This window comes from Lotus japonicus, chromosome 4, assembly GCF_012489685.1.
Source record: "Lotus japonicus ecotype B-129 chromosome 4, LjGifu_v1.2".
NCBI lineage: Eukaryota > Viridiplantae > Streptophyta > Magnoliopsida > Fabales > Fabaceae > Lotus > Lotus japonicus.
The window spans coordinates 75,547,218-75,570,871 of NC_080044.1; the positions used below are offsets into that span (position 1 = coordinate 75,547,218).

Sequence of the window (23,654 nt, forward strand, 5' to 3'; positions counted from 1 at the left end):
ACTAATTTTAAAATAACGAGAATATTATCTGAACAGAGATCCAAAACTTGAAGAATGTTAATTTACATTGCATGGTAAAATTAAGCAGAACAAGACTTGATTACTGAAACAGGTTTGGTGGTGTCATACTAGAGCAAGAGGGTTCAAATCTAGGTAACGGTGGCACCAGATCTGGGTTTGGGTGGAGATGATGGGATTGCATGTTGCTTCAACTTCGGATCTGGGATTTTGGTGGATCCATGGTGGCGGTGCTGGTAGGTTGAGGGTGATTGGCGGTGGGAGCATAGTGGGTCAAGGACGGTAGTGGGATTGAAGGAAGCATTGGAAGAGACAAGGGTATTTTAGTAAAGTTGTATATATTTAATTAATGAATTATTATTAGCTGGTCTGAACCATTCAAATAAAAAACATTAAATCCAATGGTGGAAAGTTGAACTGATCCACCGTGGGTCAGTTTGCCCACGCTAGGCAAAACCTAAAACTCAACCCTAACTTTTCGCTATTAACCTATCCAGAATTAGTAATCTTTTTTTTTTGGAACTCCTATCCGGAATTAGTAATCAGTACACTAAAAAATTTAATTGTTTCCGAGACACTTTATAAACTTATGTTTCCTTGAAATTTAATTAAAATTGTACCGAATTTTTAAAAAGTCCAAAGGTACGCACTAACATTATTTGGATTTATAACCCGATAACTCATCAACTGAATTTTCAAACACTCGGTAGTTTATTTTTTCTAACTTCTTACATACTGAATTTTCAAAAATTCGCTAATTGACGAATGGCTACTACGGCACCTCGTTCTTGAGGCGCTAGTGTTGTGGTCTTTTTCCTAAGAATCCTAAACATAATATGAAGTGTGAATACTAGCTAGCAAAGAAACATGCGAAAGGTACAGAGCCAGCATATAGTACAACGAAAAATCAATCTGTTAATTCTTTTAATAAGTTCCCTTTGGGATGAGGAACACATGGAAATTACTCCAATGTTTTCTTTAATCAGCAAAATGAGTCCATAGTTTAAATATTGAAAGCCAGTTTCTGAGTTTTCCAGCATGATGGCGCGTATCATGAGAACAGCTGGCTGCAATAACTCAACTGTCTTCTTCTTCGGCCCATAACGTTGTGCTGCATGATACACTAATGCACTGACGGTGTAAAGATTTTTTACACGGTCAATCAATCAGATTTCAAGATGGAAAACAATTGGTATCAAATCACTTGAAAAGCTATACATGCCTCTGAAATGTTAACAAAATTCAGCCCTAAGTTTTACACATTCAAACGTGCTCAAGCAATCTATTGCAACCTAAAAAGCGAAGAGCTAATCATACTAATTAATACCGCAACTTGCCTTCATGGAATCCTATCAAACTGGTAAAGTCTGCACTCTTAAGTGCTTATACTTCTGCTCTTTGTTAAACCTTTTTGCACTTACTTCCAAACCTCTAGATAGAAGGATCTTCAATGCATCAACACCCTCTTGCAAAGCCTCATCAATCTGTCCAACGGGAAATACAAGAGAAAAAGAAATCACTTAAGTTGAACCATGAAAGTCCACCTGAAACCTTCATTAAAGGAGGGAACCTGCAGTGCATTGAGCAGTGAACCAAGAACTTACTCTTTGTCTAGCTGTTACATTGAACTTTTGAAGCAAAAATGCTTTAGGATCCATTTGCCCAGGAGGCTTCCCAATCCCTAGTAACAAAATAAATTGAAAATAATAATCAGTAGTGATCTGAAAAGTAGGGAAAGAACAAAGGGTTTGCAACAAAAGTACTTACCAATTCTTAGCCGAGGAAATTCTCTATTTCCTCTGAAGTGATAGATCACACTCTTCAGCCTGGTTCAGTGAAAAGCAAGAGTACAGTACAAGATGAGAGATAGTACTCGACAAGCACTTGATTAGAAAAAATCAGGGCTGAAAAGATTCCATGAACTCATTTTCCAGCAGAAACTCATTTTGTAAACAATGCTGTTGAATCACAAAAACCTGCTTGCTAGTTGCTACTACGAAAAATAATTTTCCTTTTCACCTAAAATAATGAAGCAATGAAATATGACAATTTATGCCCCCTGAACAAGTGAAAATATCATTAATAATGGTGAAGTTATATTTCCACTATGAATTGATAATGAAAAAACAAAAAAAGAAAGACTCTTTTCCACACAGAATCCTAATAGTTCATTTACAGAAGGAGAAAGATAGAGCATGCAAAAAATTCCAATCGATGCCCGTATGTGTAGTTAGAGAGAAGAGTGCATCTCTCTTCCCTTAAGCCCATTCCATCTGACCCCTGTTTTTTTAAAGTATCTATTGGACCTGTTTTGCTTCTAGTCCAACAAGCATTTAAATCTATTTTCTATAAGGCCCTTCTCTTTTTTTCTGTCCTTTGGGCTTGGGCCTTATGGTCAACATTTAACCCAACATTGGAAGTCCAATTTTATCCTCTGTTTTCCTTACTTTGCTGTGTACATTTTTTCCTGTCTCGTCACAGCTCTACCAACTTTGCGATGTGCAAACCAACTGCCGCCAATCCCGGTAACAAAGTCTGGCGGCTTGCCGGTGGACGATCTGCCATCTCCGGCGACGTCCCTCCCGCTGGTTTGAGAGCTTTCTTTTTTAGAAGATTTGTTCTTGTATTCTTTGATGATATCTTGGTGTTCAGCAAGGATCTTCCCACACGGGCCATATTGAGGTGTTGGTTAAGTGGGCTCAATTGCCTACTTGTGACAGCACTTGGGAGTTAGCAGCTCAAGTCCAAGAGGCAATTCCCTACTTTTCCCTTGAGGACAAGGTGGTTCTTTTACAGGGGTATTGATAGGAACAAGGTTAGACCGGCTGTCCAGAAAGTCTATGTTAGGAGGAATAGGAAGGATGTCTAACTAATAGAGTTAGTGAGAAGTCTAACTGAGTAACTGGAATGTAAATAATACTTCAGTTAGCTGTGAGTTAGATATAAATACTTGCCTAGAGGAGAAGTTGGTTAGTTTTTGGGGAAGTTAGAGGCTTGGTTGGGGCTGACTCATTCGGAGTTGGCGGTATCTCTGTTCTCTCAAGAACCACTTGTATTCTTCTACATATATCATATCAATTCCTAATTCAGCATCACATTGGTACTGATTAGGGTATTCTTTCTTCACTGTTGAGTTTCACTTTACAGTCTTGGTACCAGTTCTTACATCTATCCCCCTGGAAGATGCAAATAGCCTAGTAAGGCAACAATTAAATGGGACAAAAAGCCACAAGTGAAAATGGAAATACTTAGGAGGAAAATGCCTCAAAAACTGAAGTGCAGAACAAAGAAAGAGGAGACTAGGATAACATGCTCAAGTTACAGAAATCCGAGTAGATTTAGAAGAGAACAAAGATTGCAAAATGCTTGATAAGGCAATAATTAAATGGGACAATAAAATATATAATCAATGTGTTACAGCAGTACAAGTCCAAGACGCTTCTCACCGTGAGAGACAATGAAAGAAGACATGTAAAAATATGAACTATTCAAATGAGGGAGAGACTAAGATCTGAAACATGAATATATAAGGTCAATGGAAAAGAATTATTAAGTAATGGGATTTTATCCCTCAAAAACCATGATGCAACTCAAATAAGGGCTTAAAAATATCCATATATTTCAACGAGGTTGAATTGCTGATTATATAAAAGCAAGGGTTATCTGCATCACAATATACACCTACCTAGAAGGTCTTCTAGATCATCATCATAACAAAAATTAGAATTGAAATCGAACATAATGATTATTGGATTATGGCTACGATAACATTAACATATTAGGGATAGCTCAAGTGGTAAAGAGCTAGGGACACAAGGGTTGGGTGGGATGAGGGTGAAGGGTCCAGGGTTCGAACCCTGAGGAGGGACTAATTTACTAACATTACTAACTAACATTTGCCTATCAAAAAAAAAGATTTCACCAGATATTCATTGGGTTATGTTATTAGTGAATTATATAATCTAATACGTGACAAACACCATAATATATCCACAGGAGTATGTACTTGTGTTAGGAAATTAGTTTATCATGGTCAATGTAAACTATACCTGTAAAAGATAAAAACATATGGATAAAAATAACACTAAATTTTCTTCACAATTATCACAGTGTATTACCCTTTGTGGCACCCATGACCTCCTTTGTCATAAAGACGAAGCACCCCACAAGGCAAGTTCAAGTCATCATGGAACTGCATAAAAAAAACTCTAGATTGAATAAAGAACCATACACCTATCGCCAATTTGACACTTGAAAAAAAAAGTTTAGGAATGTAGAATAACTTACCACAAGCACTTGATTAAGAGGCAACTTGTAATAAGCAGCCAGTGGTCCTGTCTGGTAAAATGAAGAGCCATAGTTAAATTAATAAAATATTTCTTTAGCAGGCAGAAAATGAAGAGACATAGTATAATATTAATAATAATCAGCACAAGGCTTCATATGTAGCTAAATATTAACAATACAACCAAATGAAACCAGTTTATGATGCACTTAGCATCACTTAGCATCTGTTAATTAGGAATATGATGCACTTGTTAGCATCTGTTAAATAAGAATTAGAACAGCTGTCATAACAGCTGGCAGCAAAGTAGTATAAATAAGGCCATTAGGCAGTTAGAGATGTTATGTTAGTTGTAACAAGAATTTTATCTCTCTAATCTCAATTCTCAGTTCCCTTCTCTCTCTTTCTCTCTCTTTCTCCTCTCTTTCACTTCTTCTCCTATCATTGGTATTCAGAGCACTCGATTCACGGTGACCAATGGCGGAAGCGACGAGGTTGCAGAGCTCAATCCGTGAGGCGGAGGAGCGGATTACGGCGACGATCGAGCCGTGCATCAGTAGGCATTTGCGTGAGCTGGAGCAGAGGTTCGAGCTCCAACTGAACGGGTTCCAGGAGGCGATGCGAGGCCTCGGGTTGCAGATGACGGAGATGTCGTCGCGGCGGAGAGGCGCGAACGACGGCGAGCACCGCATGCCGACGCGATTGACGCGATTGGATTTTCCGAAATTCAACCGCGACGAAGCTGAATCGTGGCTTGTGAAGTGCGAACGATTCTTCACGCTTGACAACACGCCGGAAGCAGAGAAGGTAGCGATTGCTAGCATCGCAATGGACGAGAGTTCTTTCCGGTGGTTCCAGACCTTGGAACAGAGCACGACTGGTCCAGTTTCTTGGATGCAGTTCAGCGATGCAGTGAAGGTGCGTTTTGGTACTGAATTCGATTCACCATTAGAGGAACTTAAGCGCCTGGTTCAAACTGGAACTCTAGAAGATTATCAAGAGGCTTTTGATACCTTGGCTGCGCGTACAGATTTGTCAGAACCTCAGAAATTGCAAGTATACTTGGGTGGATTGTGTGCTGAGTTGAGCAATGGTGTGAAGATGTTTGCACCAAGGACGTTGCTTGAAGCTACACGAATCGCGAAATTGCAGGAGAGGAGCATCGAATTGCTCCAGAAACGCACTGTTTCGGGTGTCAGAAGCACCGGCGCATGGTCTGACAAGCGCGGAAACTCTTCATTTGTTGAGAAGAAGTTACCAGAGAAGAAACCAGGGGGTGATTCCAATCAGAAAGGAATTTTAGGAAAACCTAATTACACATTTCAGAGGAAATTATCTCCTAAAGAGATGGAAGAACATAGAGCACAAAATTTGTGCTTCTTCTGCCATGAGAAATTTTCTCCAGGGCATGATTGTCCGCAAAGGAAGAAGCTCCAAGTTTTCTTAATGGAGGTTGAGGAAGGTGAACCAGAAGCTGTTGACTCTGCAAGTTCTGTTGATTCTGAACCAGTTGTTCCTACATTATCCTTGAATGCCATACATGGGGACTCTGAATATCCTTTGATGAGGTTGACTGCATGGATAGGAAAGAAGAGGATTCATGTCCTCATTGATTCTGGAAGCTCACACAACTTCATTGATCAAAAACTGTGCAAGGAAGGCCTGAGCTACCTTAGACCCGTGCATCCTCTACTGAAGCCTTTACAAGTTACTGTAGCAGGTGGTGGAGTCATGCAAGGTACAGGCCTATGTGATGGAATACAGTTGAAGATGCAAGGGTATGATTTCTTCACTAGTGCTATTGCTCTTCCTTTAGGTAGTTTTGATTTGATTTTAGGCTTACAATGGTTAACTCAGTGGGGAACTATATCATGGGATTTCAAAGCCCTTGTTATGGAATTTGATATGGGACACCTTAAGGTGAGATTGCAAGCTGATAAGAGTGGGAAGGATAGAGTAGTTTCAGCTGCTAAACTTAATCAAATTGTAGCTGAGGAAAGCTTTTGTTTTATGCTACAATTGTTTCCATGTTCCCAAGAGAAAGTGTGTTGTGCTCTTGGCTTAGAGGAACCTGAGGATCCTGCAACTAAAGAACATAAAACCACTGTCCTAGAGGAATTTAAGGATGTTTTTGAGGAGCCTACACAGCTACCCCCATTCAGAGGCATCCATGACCACCAGATTGTTCTGAAGGAAGGGTCCAACCCAGTTAGTTTGAGACCTTATAGGTACCCTCCTGCACAGAAAGATGTCATTGACAACATGGTGAAAGAGCTGTTGGATTCAGGGGTTATCCAACCTAGTTCTTCTCCATTTGCTTCTCCTGTGGTCTTGGTTAAGAAGAAGGATGGCAGCTGGCGGATGTGTGTAGACTATAGGAAGCTTAATGACATGACAGTTAAAGCAAAATTTCCTATTCCTCTTGTTGAAGATTTGCTGGATGAGCTAGGGGGTGCTCAAATTTTCTCTAAATTGGACCTTAGGTCTGGTTATCATCAAATAAGGATGAAACCAGAAGATATAGCTAAGACTGCATTTCAGACTCATGGTGGACAATATGAATATGTGGTCATGCCTTTTGGGTTGTCCAATGCCCCAGCCACATTTCAAGGTACCATGAATGTCATCTTTGCTAGTCTATTAAGGAAGTGTGTGCTCATCTTCTTTGATGACATCCTTGTCTATAGTAAGTCCATAGTTGAGCATGTGGCACACCTTAGACATGTTTTCACTGTTTTAAAGACTCATTCCTTCTATGTCAAGAGAAGTAAATGTGCCTTCTTTACTACTCGAATTGAGTACTTGGGCCACTTCATTACTCCTGAAGGGGTTACTACAGATCCAGCCAAGATCATGGCAGTTCAAGAGTGGCCAGAACCTCAGACACTTAAGCAACTCAGAGGTTTCTTGGGCCTCACAGGTTACTACAGAAGATTCATTCAAAATTACAGCATGCTAGCATCACCTCTCACTGACTTACTCAAGAAAGATGCCTTCATTTGGTCTGATAAGGCTTCCCATGCTTTCAATCAGCTCAAACAAGCCTTAAGTACTGCTCCTGTATTGGCTATTCCAGATATGGCTAAGCCATTTGTAGTGGAGACTGATGCTTCCAGTACAGGAATTGGGGCAGTTCTGATGCAAGACAAGCACCCTATTGCATTTATTAGCAAGGTTCTTTCTCCCAGGAATAGGTTGCTATCAGTTTATGACAGGGAATTACTAGCACTTGTGCATGCAGTGTCTAAATGGCACCAATATCTGTCTCTTCAACCTTTCCTCATCTTAACGGATCAACATAGTTTGAAATTTTTACTGGAACAAAGGTTGTCTACACCTGCACAGTATAAATGGGTTACTAAATTGATGGGTCTATCTTATGAAATTAGGTATAAGCAGGGAAAGGACAATGTTGCTGCGGACTCCTTATCCCGGGCCAATCATGGAGAGTTGCTACACTTGGCAGTCTCTTCCATTTCTTCAGAATTGTGGGATCTAATACAACAAGCCTATGTTGCAGATTCTTCCCTCAAGGATCTTATGCAAGAGGTGAATGCTTCTCCTGACCAGCATCCTCATTACAGGGTGGTGGATGGTTTCCTTTTCAGGAAACACAGATTGGTAGTTCCCAATAATGACCAAGTCAGATTGGTTATTTTGCAATGGTTGCACTCCTCTCATCAAGGGGGGCATTCGGGTATAAGGGCTTCTACTCATAGGATCAAGTCCTTATTTTATTGGAAAGGACTTAGCAAGAGTGTAGCTGAGTTTATTCAAAGGTGTGAGACTTGCTTGAGATGCAAGTATGAACCTCATGCTGTTCCAGGTTTGCTGCAGCCCTTGGCTATACCTGATGGAGTGTGGCAAAGTATTGCCATGGACTTCATTGAAGGGCTACCCAAGTCCCATGGCAAGGACACCATATGGGTGGTTATTGACAGGCTTAGTAAGTATGCTCATTTCATAGCCTTGTCACATCCTTTCTCAGCTTCCACTTTGGCTGAGGTGTTCATCAACAATGTTTACAAACTTCATGGAGCCCCAGCAAATATAGTGAGTGACAGGGATCCCCTCTTTACTAGCAAATTCTGGGCAGCATTTCTGCAACAATTGGGCATTTCTCAGAGCTTGTCTACTGCCTATCATCCTCAATCAGATGGGCAGAGTGAGGTCCTCAATCGTTGCTTGGAACATTACTTGAGGGCCATGACTTGGCAGAGACCAAAGGAGTGGGCTGCTTGGCTGCCTATGGCAGAATGGTGGTATAACACCACTTTTCACTCTGCAATCCAAGCTACCCCTTATGAAGTTGTTTATGGTCAGCCGCCCCCCTTGCATTTACCTTACTGCCCTCAAAGCACTGTGGTGGATGCTGTGGACAGAAGCTTTGTTGCTAGAGAGGAGATGATCAACAAGTTGCAAGGTAACTTGGCTCGAGCTCAAGCTCGCATGAAGACCTTGGCTGATAAACACAGGTCTGATAGAGAATTTCAAGTTGGAGATTGGGTTTTCTTGAAGCTCCAGCCTTATAGGCAATCCTCTCTCACTTCTAGGGCTTCACAAAAGCTGTCCCCTCGTTTCTTTGGCCCATATCAGATACTACATCGTGTAGGCAAGGTTGCTTACACCCTCAATTTACCTGCTACCTCACGCATTCATCCCACTTTTCATGTTTCCCTGCTGAAACCTTGCCCAGATGCTACAGTTTCTCTTTATCCTCTTCCGGAAGATTGGGGCAGCATGGATAATCCTAAGGAACCATTCAAGATTTTGAAGAGGCGCTCTGTGCAGAAACACCATAGAGCTGTTACTGAAGTCTTAGTGCAGTGGAAAGGGGAAAGTGCAGAAGAGGCCACTTGGGAATTGCTATATAAGCTGAACAGCAGTTCCCCTTCTTTGATGTTACTGCTTCTCCTTGAGGTCAAGGAGAGTTTTAAGGGGAGGGATATGATGCACTTAGCATCACTTAGCATCTGTTAATTAGGAATATGATGCACTTGTTAGCATCTGTTAAATAAGAATTAGAACAGCTGTCATAACAGCTGGCAGCAAAGTAGTATAAATAAGGCCATTAGGCAGTTAGAGATGTTATGTTAGTTGTAACAAGAATTTTATCTCTCTAATCTCAATTCTCAGTTCCCTTCTCTCTCTTTCTCTCTCTTTCTCCTCTCTTTCACTTCTTCTCCTATCAGTTTATGCTACCTAAAAAATAGAAACCTTCCATATAATCGATCTTAGTATAATACCTTGTGCCAGCAAATAGTCAGCAGTAACTTCAATACAAATAAAACCAGCAAGCAGATAGGAATTCACGAAAGAAGTAAGCAGTCAGTCATAGAAGTATCTTGTTTTTCCTTTTTCTTGGGTTTTACAGGAAAAGGGAGAGGGGATTTTAATGGTATTCACTGAGGACCTCTATTTGACAGAAGAATTACTAATCCATAGTACACTTTTAGAAAATTACCTTTCCCTATCACTTTCTTATTCCTTTCAATTGTCTCTTATTCCTTTCCCAGTCATTCCTCTAGCCGCCATTATCAATTTCGAAATTTACTTTTCATAGTGACCATGACATTAAGCTCATGGATTTTTCAATTTTTAGCTTCCCTTACAATCATCAATGGTACCCATTAGACTATCCTCTCTATATAGTCTAATGTCCGTTACTACTAATCTTAGAAGCTCCTTTTCTATGACCAATCCATAATTTGCTCAGCAATTCGTCATCAAATCATCATTGTCAAGTGTCAACCTAGCTTTCATACCCTCTAAGCTCTACCAGTCCACAGATATTGTATTTAAATGGAGAAGATACTTCAGAATTAAACATTGTCCTTTCTGTCACTATGGAAATTTGTTTAAATTTTCATATCGTAGTGACCATGATATTAATCTCATGGACTTCTCTCAATCTTTTAGCTTCCTTTACAATCATCAATGGTACACATTAACCTCACAACAATATCAAATTGCCAATCAATTAGAGTGAATTTCAATACGCCGACGAGAATAGCTATATAAGTAAATGCGTGTGAGGAAAATTAAGTGTAGAAGATCTAAATTACTTACCGATTCACCGCTGAGATTCATGTAAGTTTGAGGCTTTGCAAGGAAAACAGGAACTTCACCAACAAAACCTGCTACCCTAAATTCATTCATGTATTACAACGAGTACTGAAAGAGAAACAAACATAAAAGAGGAACATCAAATGCATGCAGCGATTAGCGAAGATACCTTTTCCAAAAATGGCTTTGGAATGAAGTTCATTCATCTGAATCCCCTGTGACTCAGCAAACGCATCAATCATCTCAAATCCGACCTGATTCAGACGAAAACATTCTCGAATTTAACAGATTGTGAGCAGAAGCTATAAGCATGAGAAATTGAAAAGGAAGAAGAGTGAGTACATTGTGTCTGGTTCCTTTGTACTTGTCGCCAGGGTTGCCCAACCCTACGAAAAGCCATGGGCGTGGAGCGAGGGTGGAGAAGCACCGCTTGCTTAGCCGATTGAGCATGTGATGGTGAAGGGAAGATTCCACTCTCACCAAACTGTGACACTGGAGAAAATGAATTAGAATCAGACACTTTGCTCCACCGGTTGCACGCCGCAGATAGCCAGATACTCACTACTGCTCCGTACTTCCGTTTACAAGGACCAGAAATCGAATCGAATCGAATCAGCCAAGTTTTTGAGGCAGTTCAATCGCGGTTCAAGGTTCGGACCGGGCGGTTTGCGCGGATAACTTAACCAAGGACGGGATAAGTTTTTTTTTTTTTTGGTTGTTCAGCCTGATTTGCATTCTCATTTCGTGGCTCAAGTTTGACTTATGGCTTGTGATATGCCCCACTTTAAGGTTTGATCTGACCTACTAGACCACTATCAGTCTTTTTGCAAGCTTAATAGAAAAATGTTCTCTTAAATAAGTAAGTTAACAGATACTTTTACATATCATTACATTTTCATTTATTTATATTATTAATAAAAATAATATTATGTTAAGAGACTATCCTATCAAGTCAAATTAGTTTTTTAATAGTCTGAACCTAGTATTTTTAGTTAATCGGACATTTTAAAAAACCTAATGAAAGCTTAAGAAGAACTCACTTAACCATCCTCTTTCCACACTGTCATGCTTAATGAAATCAGGCAGGACAATTAAAGTAAAGGTCGAAAAGATACCTTTGTCGCCTCAGAGCCATTGGCAAAAGCGTCATGCAAGGCAGGGTGCTACACGCTTACACCCAAGGACAAGTTGGCACCTAGATTGCTCATCAGATCCTCACCCCTCATCTCCTAAAACTTAAAGAACGCATAAAGGATCAGAGGACTGGTCACGCAGGGTCGCCCCAAGGGTAAAGTCACCCAAGTAAGGGTTTTAGGTCTCAAAAAAAATTTTACTAAGGAAAAAATGCCTCAGAAAATATTTTTTTACTAAGTAAAAAGGCCCCCCAAAAAACCAAACATGAATACTAAGTCAAAAAGACCTCACTTTAAAGTTGGTTTTAGGCATCATTTAGTGTTTGGCCGGCCCTATGGTCACGATGTATGTTATCCACAAGCACGATACAACGCATATTTATCCCTAACACCTTTGATCTTTGCACACAAGTTAATATGCAACGTTTACATGATCATCACATATCGATCAACACATAAACCTCGACAAGCCCCACTGCTGATCATCCAAGCCTCAATGAGATCAAAGGGTATGCATTAAAGGATTCTACAAGGAATGTAGAGTGGCATGATGATGCTACCTCAACCTCGCCTACCTCGATCTATTTAAGGAAGCTAAGAAGAGAGCAACATGTATGTTTTTCTAGTTCTCAAGTTTATAGTTGTCTTCATCTTCACCTTGTGACTTGAACGTCAAAGTGTCTTCGCAAGTATTATCAACGAGAAGGCATTAAGTCATAATCATCACCATTGAGAGTACCAGAGCCAACGATCGTCACATGATATTCATTTTCGTGACTTCAACACTTGTCTTAGTGATTGGTTGGACTTTCTGATCACCATCCATTTTCATCGATGCTTACGAGTATAAAGATGAAAACTACAAAAGACTATATGACCAGTGATGTCACGTGGACAGTCTCACCGCTTCGGAAGGTAGGAAATCAATTTTCAAGCTCCCATCTATTGAATCTTTGTTATGGACGTTATATGATATGGTGAGTCTTTTGGCTTCTCTGTTTAATGTTTTTATATGTGGATGACGAGATGTAAAATTGAAGTTTGATTTTAGTCTTTCTTATAACACATGCGCGTGCCATATAAGCTTTGATTGAACATAAACAACCTCGTATGAACTCTCTCCTTAGGTATTTCTCTTAAACGTAGGAACAATTTTGTAACTTTACTTATTAGACTAAAACTAAACTGCTTTACTACTCAATGACCAGAAATATAATCAACCCAAAATTACTAGAACCAGTACAAAGAAAAAACTACTGATATGAATATATGTAAGAACTAAAAAGTGATACTTTGATGATCAACAATACAAATATAGAAAACAATTTTGTAAATAAATCTTGAAATTCCGGCATGTGATGAATGCCCCGCAGTCCTTCATTATCAAATTGGCCGTCCATTTTTTTGCTGGTTTCTCTAACTTTTTATACTTTTGTAGCTGGACGATATCAATTCGAATAAAGCACCCTAATCAATGGGTCCAAATCATTTTATTTTATTTCGTAATTTTTTAATCAAACATGCATCACATGGATTTAACCAAATCATTTTCTCAACCTATCATTCCATTAATTTGGCTTCAACTGTTGAAATAATTATTTTCATGACATGGCTTTAGTAGTAGAATTAAGATTGAAATAGGATGGAAGTTTCATATGTAAGATTTTATACTATAATCTAAACAAAATTATTCCCCCACTTTCCCGAACCCCGCCCCTGAACTGAAATCAAATCTCAATGTAAGCAGTTTGACAAAAAAAAAGTATACAACGTTTTATAATGAATATAATGTAGAAAGCAGCATTTTTTTTTAAAGTAAAAGCAGCATTGTTACACTATATAGAAATGTATCAATTGAAATCGACCTAATACTTACATCACTTTATAACTTTTTATATTAAACCTCAATAATTGGATTGACAAGTTTCATTATGTAAAAAGTTATTAAGTAGTGTAACTCTACAAGTTTGATACTTGGTGTTAAATAATTTGCATATACATTAAAATAAATCACGATTGTTATATTTAATCATCAATGATTTAAATTAAAATATCACATGACTAATAATTTGCTTTAATCTGAACCGTTTATGATTAAATATAACTGTCGTGATTTATTCTCATATTCTCACATAAAATTATCATGCTCATTAATTACATCCCATATAGAGTATATAACTATATATATCAAATTAATTTACTTTATTCTATATATTTATTTTCATAATAGTTAAAAGTAAATACCATATAATACAATTAAAGTTTTTTGATATTTTCTTAATATAGTCAGAAAGTACGATTGTGTAACTGACTATTTTATTTTTTAATATTAAAAAATGACTTACCTCAAGTCCTCAATGTTACTAATTTTGAATGTTTTTGGCTGATAGAAATTATTTTAAATAATTTTTATATTTTAATTATATGCGTGTGAGGTTTTAGAATTAAATTTTAAAATAATTAACAATAAAAAGTAATTAATAATTATCAGTATTTTCATTAGTGCAAGAAAACTTTTCTGAATGATAACTCAAGTGGTAAGAGTTGAGAGACAAATGAGTTGGGGAGAAGAAAGTCATGTGATCAATCTATTGATAATATAATTTATATTTCTGATGTAAATTTTTTAGATAATTTTATATTTAATATTTCAATTATGTGTACGAGAGATTTTATAGTTAATATTTTATTATGGTGCGGTTAATATTTATTACAATAATAACATTTAAATTCATTAGTAAATAATTAATAATTGTCATCAATGTAAGATTTTTTTTTGGTACAGCAGAAAAATAAATTACAGCTTTTAGGGTTGATCGTTGGACCTCCTTCTTCCAAACTCATATGTCCACGATGGCACCCGCTCGAGCGGGGACGGAGAGTGCCCCACTCCCGCCCCCCATCTCTTCCATGTCTCCATCTCGACTTCCCATTCCTGTGGTCGGGTGAATTTTCGCTCCATCCTCAATCCCTACTTTCCCACGGGTTTCATTAACACATCATTAAAAATAAAATAAAACTAAATTAAATATAAAAAATACGTAAATTTTTACCTAGACCGTAAATGATTAAATATAAAAACCACAAATAAGAATTAAACATGTTGACTTTCATGATAATATATAATTAAGTTCAAATAACATTGAATTTATTATTAAGGGTATTATTGAATTTTTACCTATGTATACAAGACAGGGATCCGGCAGGGCGAGATGGTGATATCCACCCTCATCCCCAAACTCGTCTCAAGGGGATTTTTATTCCCTTCCCTATAGGAAAATTTGCCAATATCGAAGCCCATATGGGACAATTCTCGCGGGATCCCCGTATGCAAGTGGAAATTGCTATTTGTTTATTGACTCTTATCACTCGAGTTATCTTTCAGAAATTGATGGAAGGATTTTAAACAAATTAAATGTTTTTTTAATATGGTTAGAAAATATATTCTTTTGAAAACTAGGAAATAGATTTAAAAAGAAAAAAAAGGCAAAACCCTAATGATGATTCATGACCTAAAAAACCTAATACAGCTAATAAACATGATCCAGTAATGAAGTTGGGTTGCGCTAAGTAGCCCCACTTTTCACCCAAAACGTTTACCAGTTGAGCCACACTCCACCCACCGTAACTCAAAACAAAACCCTTTTCCCAATTTCACAGCGCCATTCTCATTGCCCTCTCACTCTCTCTCTGACACCAATACCAAAACCCACAACCGTATAAAAACAACAGCGCTATTATCAACACAGACTACTGATCTCAACACCTATCCATCCTCATCAGAAAACCCTAGGATTTGCAGACTCGCCGCCATGGATCCCGAGTCAACTCAGCTCCAGCAAGCGCAACTGGCGGCTGTTCTCGGCGCGGATCCATCGCAGTTTGAGAGCCTGATCTCTCAACTCATGACGGCCTCCAATGAGGAGCGTTCTCAGGCCGAGGCGCTCTTCAATCTCTGCAAACAAACCGATCCTGATACCTTATCCTTGAAGCTCGGCCACCTCCTTAACTCCTCGCCGCTCCAGGAGGCCCGCGCCATGTCCGCCATCCTCCTCCGCAAGCAGCTCACCCGCGATGACTCCTACCTCTGGCCGCGCCTCTCCCCGCAGACGCAATCCACACTGAAATCAATCCTCCTCTCGTCAATTCAAACAGAAAGCACCAAATCCATATCGAAGAAGCTTTGTGATACCATCTCCGAACTCGCCTCCGGTATTCTCCCTGATAACGGATGGCCGGAGCTTCTGCCGTTTATGTTCCAGTGCGTTTCCTCCGATTCGCCTAAGCTTCAGGAGTCCGCGTTTCTGATATTCGCGCAATTGTCGCAGTACATCGGTGAATCGCTCACGCCGCACATCAAGCACCTCCATGATATCTTCCTGCAGTGCCTCACATCCAATGGTGTGAATCCTGATGTTCGAATCGCGGCTCTCAACGCGGTTATCAACTTCATCCAGTGCCTCTCCGGGTCGGCCGAGCGTGACCGGTTCCAGGACTTGCTGCCTGCCATGATGCGGACGCTCACGGAGGCGCTGAATTCCGGCCAGGAGGCTACTGCGCAGGAGGCGCTTGAGTTGCTCATTGAGCTCGCGGGCACGGAGCCGAGGTTTCTCCGGAGGCAGATTGTTGATGTGGTGGGGGCTATGCTTCAGATTGCGGAGGCTGAGTCGTTGGAGGAAGGAACGAGGCATCTGGCAATTGAATTTGTTATTACTCTTGCTGAGGCTAGGGAGCGTGCCCCGGGTATGATGAGGAAGCTGCCACAGTTTATTAGCAGGTTGTTTGCCATTCTCATGAAGATGTTATTGGATGTTGAGGATGATCCTGCTTGGCATAGCGCGGAAGTTGAAGACGAGGATGCTGGTGAAACGAGCAATTATAGTGTTGGACAAGAGTGCTTGGATAGGCTTGCTATATCATTGGGTGGAAATACCATTGTTCCTGTTGCTTCTGAACAATTGCCTGCTTATTTAGCTGCTACTGAGTGGCAGAATCGCCATGCTGCACTAATTGCGCTCGCCCAAATAGCAGAGGGTTGCTCAAAGGTAGTGATGATGCTATTGGAATTCACTGCTGTTGTTGTTGTGCTTTTTTTAATTTTTCCACACAATCATAGCTCCTTTGTTACTAATAGGTTTTGCTGTGCATTGTAAATTGTGATTTTGAGTTTGAATCATTGGTGTACTTATTGCTTCAGGTGATGGTAAAAAATTTGGAGCAAGTGGTGGCTATGGTACTGAACTCATTTCCAGATCAACATCCCCGTGTAAGATGGGCAGCAATCAATGCAATTGGGCAACTCTCCACTGATTTGGGTCCAGATTTGCAAGTTAAATACCATCAAGGGGTGTTGCCAGCACTAGCTTCTGCCATGGATGATTTTCAAAACCCTCGTGTGCAGGTTAGCTGCCCTTATTAATTTTAATTGGTCTATGGGTTTTCCTACAATGATCAAATGAAAGCATTGGGTTAAGTTAATGATTTAAACTTCAATGGAAAATGTGAGCAGTTATTGCTATAAAACTTCACACAAATATGAACTATTTAACTGTAACATTGATAACGAGCATTAGTCTGCGTATGTTATAGTTGGTTGAGGATAGAGTATATGATAATATGGTGTCAGTGTTCAACCTATCAATTGAGTTTTTTAGTCATCTTTGTTTATTTTATTCATCATAGTCTGTCAGATTTGTGAATGTTGTACTTCAAGTTATCTTATTTCAATTAAATATGCTTCATAGTACAAACGTTTTTGTGATTTGTTTACACAGGCACATGCTGCTTCTGCAGTGCTCAACTTCACTGAGAATTGTACGCCTGATATTTTAACACCATATTTGGATGGAATTGTTAGTAAATTGCTTGTACTCCTTCAGGTATGGTTATGTAATATTATTCTCAATTGTAATGTTATTATGGTCGTTTGGCTTAATCATCATATGATTTCATTTTCCTTCATTTAGTTTTGGATATTTATGTGTTTCAGAATGGTAAGCAAATGGTGCAAGAGGGTGCTTTAACTGCTTTGGCATCAGTTGCTGATTCATCTCAGGTATTCTACACAAAGTTATAATCTGCATTCTTCAGCCTCTATAATTTATTTTCTTCAGATCACTCAATCAATACTATGGCCATCCTCAGGAACACTTCCAAAAATACTATGATGCCGTCATGCCATATCTTAAGGCTATATTGGTGAATGCAACTGATAAGTCTAACCGTATGCTTCGTGCCAAATCTATGGAGTGCATAAGTTTGGTTGGAATGGCTGTTGGGAAGGAGAAGTTCCGGGCTGATGCTAAACAGGTTGGTAGTTATTGGTTCTGGGTCGAGTTTATTTTCTGTTAAGTACTTCTGTTTCTCTTGTCAGCTAGATCTCTGATCCCCTGCATATTCTGGTTCTTTACTAGGTCATGGAAGTTCTCATGTCCCTGCAAGTATCTCAAATGGAGACCGATGATCCAACAACAAGTTACATGCTACAGGTAGGCTTTTTATTTTACTGATAGCTTGTACATAAAGTGCCAATTGGACTATGGTCTGTCTCAACAATTTTAATTTGTCACAGGCATGGGCTAGACTCTGCAAGTGTCTAGGACAAGATTTTCTTCCTTACATGGAATTTGTCATGCCACCATTGATTCAATCTGCTTCACTTAAGCCGGATGTCACAATTACATCAGCAGACTCGGACAATGAAATTGAGGACTCTGATGATGAAAGGTCTCCATTTTAGTCCTTCTCTTCATAAAAGTTTAAACAATTAACAATTATCATTGCATAATGTACCCCATCTATCACACAATTTTGCTGTCATTTTGGTCTTGTATGTTTGCTGATAGTGTTGGCACTAGGGTTTAGGATTTTAATGTTTTGTAGCTCAACTAAATTTTGTATTAGGGTTCCTGTGTTTTACTCTTCCTTTTTTCTTCAAAATCAAATGTTCAAGCCCCCCACATCTGTGCAAACACACATAAAATCCTAATATGCACATAATTATCTACGCTTGCTTCTCTTTGAGTGCTAGTACCAGTTTCATTTAACTGGAGAATCAAAAGTATGCTTTGGTGCATTTTTGGTTTGACAATACAAATCCAACCATGTTTAATTTGTTCCTTACAGTATGGAGACTATCACTCTCGGGGACAAAAGAATTGGTATCAAGACTAGTGTTCTAGAGGAAAAAGCTACAGCATGCAACATGTTGTGTTGCTATGCTGATGAGCTGAAGGAAGGATTCTTTCCATGGATTGATCAGGTTAGACTTCTGCCACTATTGTACACCTTTACACAATAAGTTTTGTTTTAGTGTTACTCTACAGTTTTTTCTTACCAATAATTTGTTTGTGATGTAGGTTGCAGGAACTCTAGTTCCGCTCCTTAAATTTTATTTCCATGAGGAGGTTAGAAAAGCAGCTGTTTCAGGTATAAGAAATAATAATGATTATGCCTGTGCATCTTTTTTTTTTATCTGTGATATTTCCTTTGCAGTTTCTTCTGTGCATGTGCCTTATGTCATTCCCCTAACTGTTTCAATTTTTATCATTTCTAATATCTTTAGCAATGCCGGAGCTATTGCGATCTGCGAAGTTAGCTATAGAGAAAGGGCTATCTCAGGGCCGGGATGTGTCCTATTTGAAGTTTTTGACTGACAGTATCATCCCAGCTCTGGTGGAAGCATTGCATAAGGTAATTGTCATTCAACTTTATCCATTCTTTCATATAGGCCAAAATCAATCCTTTCTATGTAGTAAGTAACCCACTCGGGTTGGCCTTCCGGTGGGGGGTTTGGGTCGTTGCATAAGGGCTATGACCAAACCTCATAGGTTCAAAATATAAGCCAACGATTCTTTCTGAGTGCAGCATGTACATTTTTGTTAGTTTACAAGAGCCAGTCCAGGCATGATTAATCTAGGTGATATTCAGGATGCACTTTCCTTGACTTGGCTGTGTTTAACATTGGCATTTTTCTTTCTAAAGTTCTCCCTCCTTCATGCACTTGTAGGAACCTGACACAGAGATCTGCGGAAGTATGTTGGAGTCATTAAATGAATGCTTACAGGTTTGGCTCTCGAGATAACTTGATCATATATCTTGTGTGTTCGTCAGTTTGTTTACAAAATTAGGGCTGTTGAGTATACCTTGGCACTGTTTATGCTGATCTTTATTAATAAAAAATAAATTCAATGATGATGCTGTCTGTGGAATCTGTGCAAGGTTCCATTGTTTGTTGGTACTTGGTATGTAGAAACAAAATTTAACAGTTTGATTACGTCCTGATTTATGATTGGTTTGTTAGACGTTTTACATTGTTATTCATTTGAATTACTTACAAACTTTGTCAATCACACTGAAACAACTTCCTGACTCATTAATGCCCGATAATTGGGCGCCCTTCACTTTGTCCTTATTGTGGATTTTCTAGGCTTGTGGATTTTGTTAGGAATTAGGATATGTCAGTGCAAAAATTTGGCACTCCTATACTTGCATGGTGGCTGCTCATTAATTTGTCTTGCACATCAATTTGTTATTGCTTTATATATGTTCATATTCAACTGCATTTTTTCATCAGGTGAGGTAATTTCTCGTCCATGCAGTCTTCATCTCACTTTGTTCACTATATTTATTGCTCAGTTTCTTCAATTTCAAGTGCGTTGTTTGCTTTTGTTGATTGTTGTGCATCAGTGGTTAAATAAATTGTTTTATGAAACGCTTGCAAACAATTAGCTCTTTCTTTTGTATCACCTTCCTTCTGTCTCAGTTGTCTTCATTAGTGCATTTAGTAAAAATCCATTTTGGATGTGTTCTGATCTTTTTGTTTCGGTTTTTAGATCTCTGGAATGCTTTTGGATGAAAGCCAGGTCCGATCCATTGTTGATGAGATAAAACAGGTGATCACAGCTAGTTCAAGTAGAAAAACAGAGAGAGCTGAGAGGGCCCAAGCTGAAGATTTTGATGCTGAAGAGGTGGAGCTGATTAAGGAGGAAAATGAACAAGAGGAAGAAGTTTTTGATCAAGTTAGTTATTTATACTCATCTAAAATACTATAAACCTTCCTTTAAGTTCAGGTTTATGCAGATCAGCTTTTTGTCACCCTTTTAAACTATTTATACATTGTCTCAGGTGGGTGAGATATTGGGCACCTTGATCAAAACCTTCAAAGCCTCCTTCTTGCCTTTCTTTGATCAACTGTCATCATATTTGACACCTATGTGGGTAAGTTCTTCCAGCAAGTTACCATATCTATATTTCATTAGTTTTTCTATTAATGTTTCATTCTGCTTATTCATTTGGCTGGCCTTTCAGCCTTATCTCTTGTGTGATTCTATATCTATATTTTACTTATTTTCTCAGCTTTAGCTGTTAAATTACAAAGATGAGAAAAAATGTAGATTCTACTAGAATCTGAGTGATATTACCCTGGCCAAGTCAGGAGGAGAGCGCCACATTATGTAAAGATTTATAGATAAAAACCTGTTGTGCACATGTTTGCATGTATCTGTGCTTGGCTTCTAGTTCAGTTTTTTTTTCTATGATCTCTGAACCCACATTACTTCATTCTCCATTGGACTTAGCCTGCGAGGATTTCTTCTATTAATTCTTGAAATCATGAAATTATGAAATTTTGTTCAACTGTGACTAAGGTTGCGTGAGTGACTATTGTTGTGTTTCATTCTGCAATTTGAATGGTTTATTCTCTTGCAACTAGTTGATTTCCGTATCATTCTGCAATTTGAATGGTTTATTCTCTTGCAAAGTTGATTTCAGTAGGATTTATGCCTGTTGATTACTTTCGAGTCTAATTTTTCTAGAACAATTAAGACATTTATTTCATGTTTGTAATGTTTAGTTTATTGCTTTGGATATAGGGAAGGGACAAGACTCCAGAAGAAAGAAGGATTGCAATTTGCATTTTTGATGATGTTGCAGAGCAGTGTCGTGAAGCAGCTGTGAAGTAAGTACTTTATTTTGTTATATTCCCACTTCAGCGTGCAGTGATAGTGATCATTATGTTATCAACTTCATTTTATTACAATGATAATTTAACAGGTATTATGACACATATCTCCCATTCCTGTTGGAGGCTTGTAATGATGAGACTCCTGATGTCAGACAGGTTAGTATCAGTCATGCTCTGTTGGTTAACACTTTGAATACCATTTTGATTCCTTAAACTGTTTGATGGTTAATGTTGGTATTTTGTCTTTGTGCAGGCGGCTGTATATGGCCTTGGTGTTTGTGCAGAGTTTGGTGGTTCTGTGTTTAAACCTCTGGTTGGAGGTACATCTTGTTTCAATAATAATAAACTTGGAATAAAGCTGTACAATATTGAATGACATGTTAGTGGCTTATTGCAGAGGCTCTTTCGAGGTTAAATGCTGTGATCCAACATCCTAATGCTCTTCAATCAGATAATGTTATGGCATATGACAATGCAGTTTCTGCTCTGGGAAAAATTTGCCAATTTCATCGTGACAGTATTGATTCAACCCAGGTATTTACTTATCCTTGGTGATGACCTGCATTTGCGTTTTATCATCTCAATCATGTCCAGCAATATTATGATCTATTCATTGTTTTTGCTTAGTTTGTTTTTTTGTGTAGATAACATCTGTTCAGCTAATGTTTTTGCTTATATCCTCTGTTAATATTTGTAGGTGGTTCCCGCATGGTTGAACTGTTTGCCGATAAAAGGTGATTTGATTGAGGCCAAAGTTGTTCATGATCAACTTTGTTCAATGGCTGAGAGGTTAGGGGCTCAGCTCTTGTTTTAAATTGTGATATACTCCTGCACTTTCTTTTTCCAATGTTTCAAAGTCCAATTGTTATTCTTTTTTATCTGCAGGTCTGACAGGGAGTTGTTAGGCCCAAACAATCAGTACCTTCCAAAGATAGTTTCGGTATTCGCTGAGGTTAGTTTTTTATCTTGAATTTGCCACTGCATACCTGTGCCTTCCAAGAAGGAAGATTTTTTTTTTCCTGGGGGGGTTAGTCATAGACTTTAGCATGATTTTTTTGTTTAAAGAGCTACATAGAAAGAAAGCTATAAAATATGGAGACTTAGATTGTTTTGACCAGTCATGCATATGTTTACTTTTTCACATGATTAGCAACTTACTGTGTGTAAATATAATGAGCAGCATTGTGTTCCCTCCAGAAAGAGAAACAATCAAAATTTTGGGGGTAATACTTATTGGATTTGCCTGATATTGTTCGTCCATTTAATGGAATCTGTTTTTATGTGAAATAGGTTTTATGTGCTGGTAAAGACCTTGCAACTGAACAAACAGCTGGCCGTATGATTAATTTACTCAGACAGCTTCAGCAAACTTTGCCACCTGCTACTCTAGCTTCTACTTGGTCATCCTTGCAACCGCAGCAACAGCTTGCATTACAATCCATCCTTTCGTCATAGTTTTCATACATTTGCTGCATTACAGTTCATCATTTCTTCATAAGCATCTGGGTTGGCAATTGGTGTTTCTCTTTGGAAACAAGCTTTTTCCAGTTTGGTGGTCTCTATTTGTTATCCATTCTTTTCACCATAAGATGGTTTCCATCATTCATTCTTGCATGGTGTTTTATAGCCACATACATGGCTTCAGTTTTGAGAATGCAGAGTCAATTGTGATTGAGAAAGGGATCTTTCTGTAGAATGTGTATATTACAAGTGTTACTGGTGCAATTGAGTCTTAAAGTGGAGGCTAGACAGTTGAGGGCATGGGAGCTTCTCATTCTGTTCCTTCTTTTATTCTTCGCATATTGCGTGAGAATATAGGGTTGTCTGTTGGGCAATTCGTGCAGTTTTGGCCTAAGTGTATTTTTTTTTCTAAATTATCAGATAATATGAAATGTATCATATGAAATACTCATGCTATTTATTCATCAAGGTTGCAGACATGTTTGATTGTTTGTTTATCCAATCAATAATTTGTGGACAATAAGGGAAAAGCATGCTCGTTTGCTTTTCTACAACTAGAACAAGTGGCGTGATTTTTAGTTGGAAATAATGTAACAAGTGTTTTTTATTATTTTTTCTATAGAATAAGTATATTAAAATTTAGGTGAGAAAGTTAAAATATTCTATCTAAGTGGTCATCACGAATTAGGCAACAACCAGTCAACCACTACACTTACAAGCCAAATAG

The 23,654-nt window shown here is 38.6% G+C and overlaps 2 protein-coding genes across 2 annotated transcripts; one reads left to right on the top strand and one right to left on the bottom strand.

The window, feature by feature from the left end:
- Window positions 1-910: 910 nt before the first annotated feature.
- LOC130715472 (peptidyl-tRNA hydrolase, mitochondrial) lies at window positions 911-11,044 on the bottom strand. The gene is made up of 8 exons (XM_057565577.1): window positions 10,712-11,044; window positions 10,539-10,623; window positions 10,373-10,440; window positions 4,306-4,356; window positions 4,137-4,210; window positions 1,786-1,844; window positions 1,623-1,699; window positions 911-1,502 (listed from the first exon to the last, which is right to left on the bottom strand). The coding sequence occupies exons 1-8, from the start codon at window positions 10,817-10,819 to the stop codon at window positions 1,371-1,373; spliced, it is 654 nt and encodes a 217-aa protein (XP_057421560.1). The 5' UTR covers window positions 10,820-11,044; the 3' UTR covers window positions 911-1,370.
- Window positions 11,045-15,122: 4,078 nt separating this feature from the next.
- LOC130710017 (uncharacterized) lies at window positions 15,123-23,406 on the top strand. The gene is made up of 20 exons (XM_057559168.1): window positions 15,123-16,547; window positions 16,700-16,903; window positions 17,277-17,381; window positions 17,492-17,557; window positions 17,647-17,811; window positions 17,916-17,990; window positions 18,074-18,228; window positions 18,628-18,763; window positions 18,861-18,930; window positions 19,067-19,194; window positions 19,511-19,567; window positions 20,337-20,522; window positions 20,629-20,721; window positions 21,375-21,460; window positions 21,556-21,622; window positions 21,720-21,786; window positions 21,864-22,000; window positions 22,164-22,255; window positions 22,352-22,418; window positions 22,757-23,406. Exons 1-20 carry the CDS (start codon window positions 15,315-15,317, stop codon window positions 22,919-22,921), a joined length of 3,354 nt encoding a protein of 1,117 aa, XP_057415151.1. The 5' UTR covers window positions 15,123-15,314; the 3' UTR covers window positions 22,922-23,406.
- Window positions 23,407-23,654: the final 248 nt, after the last annotated feature.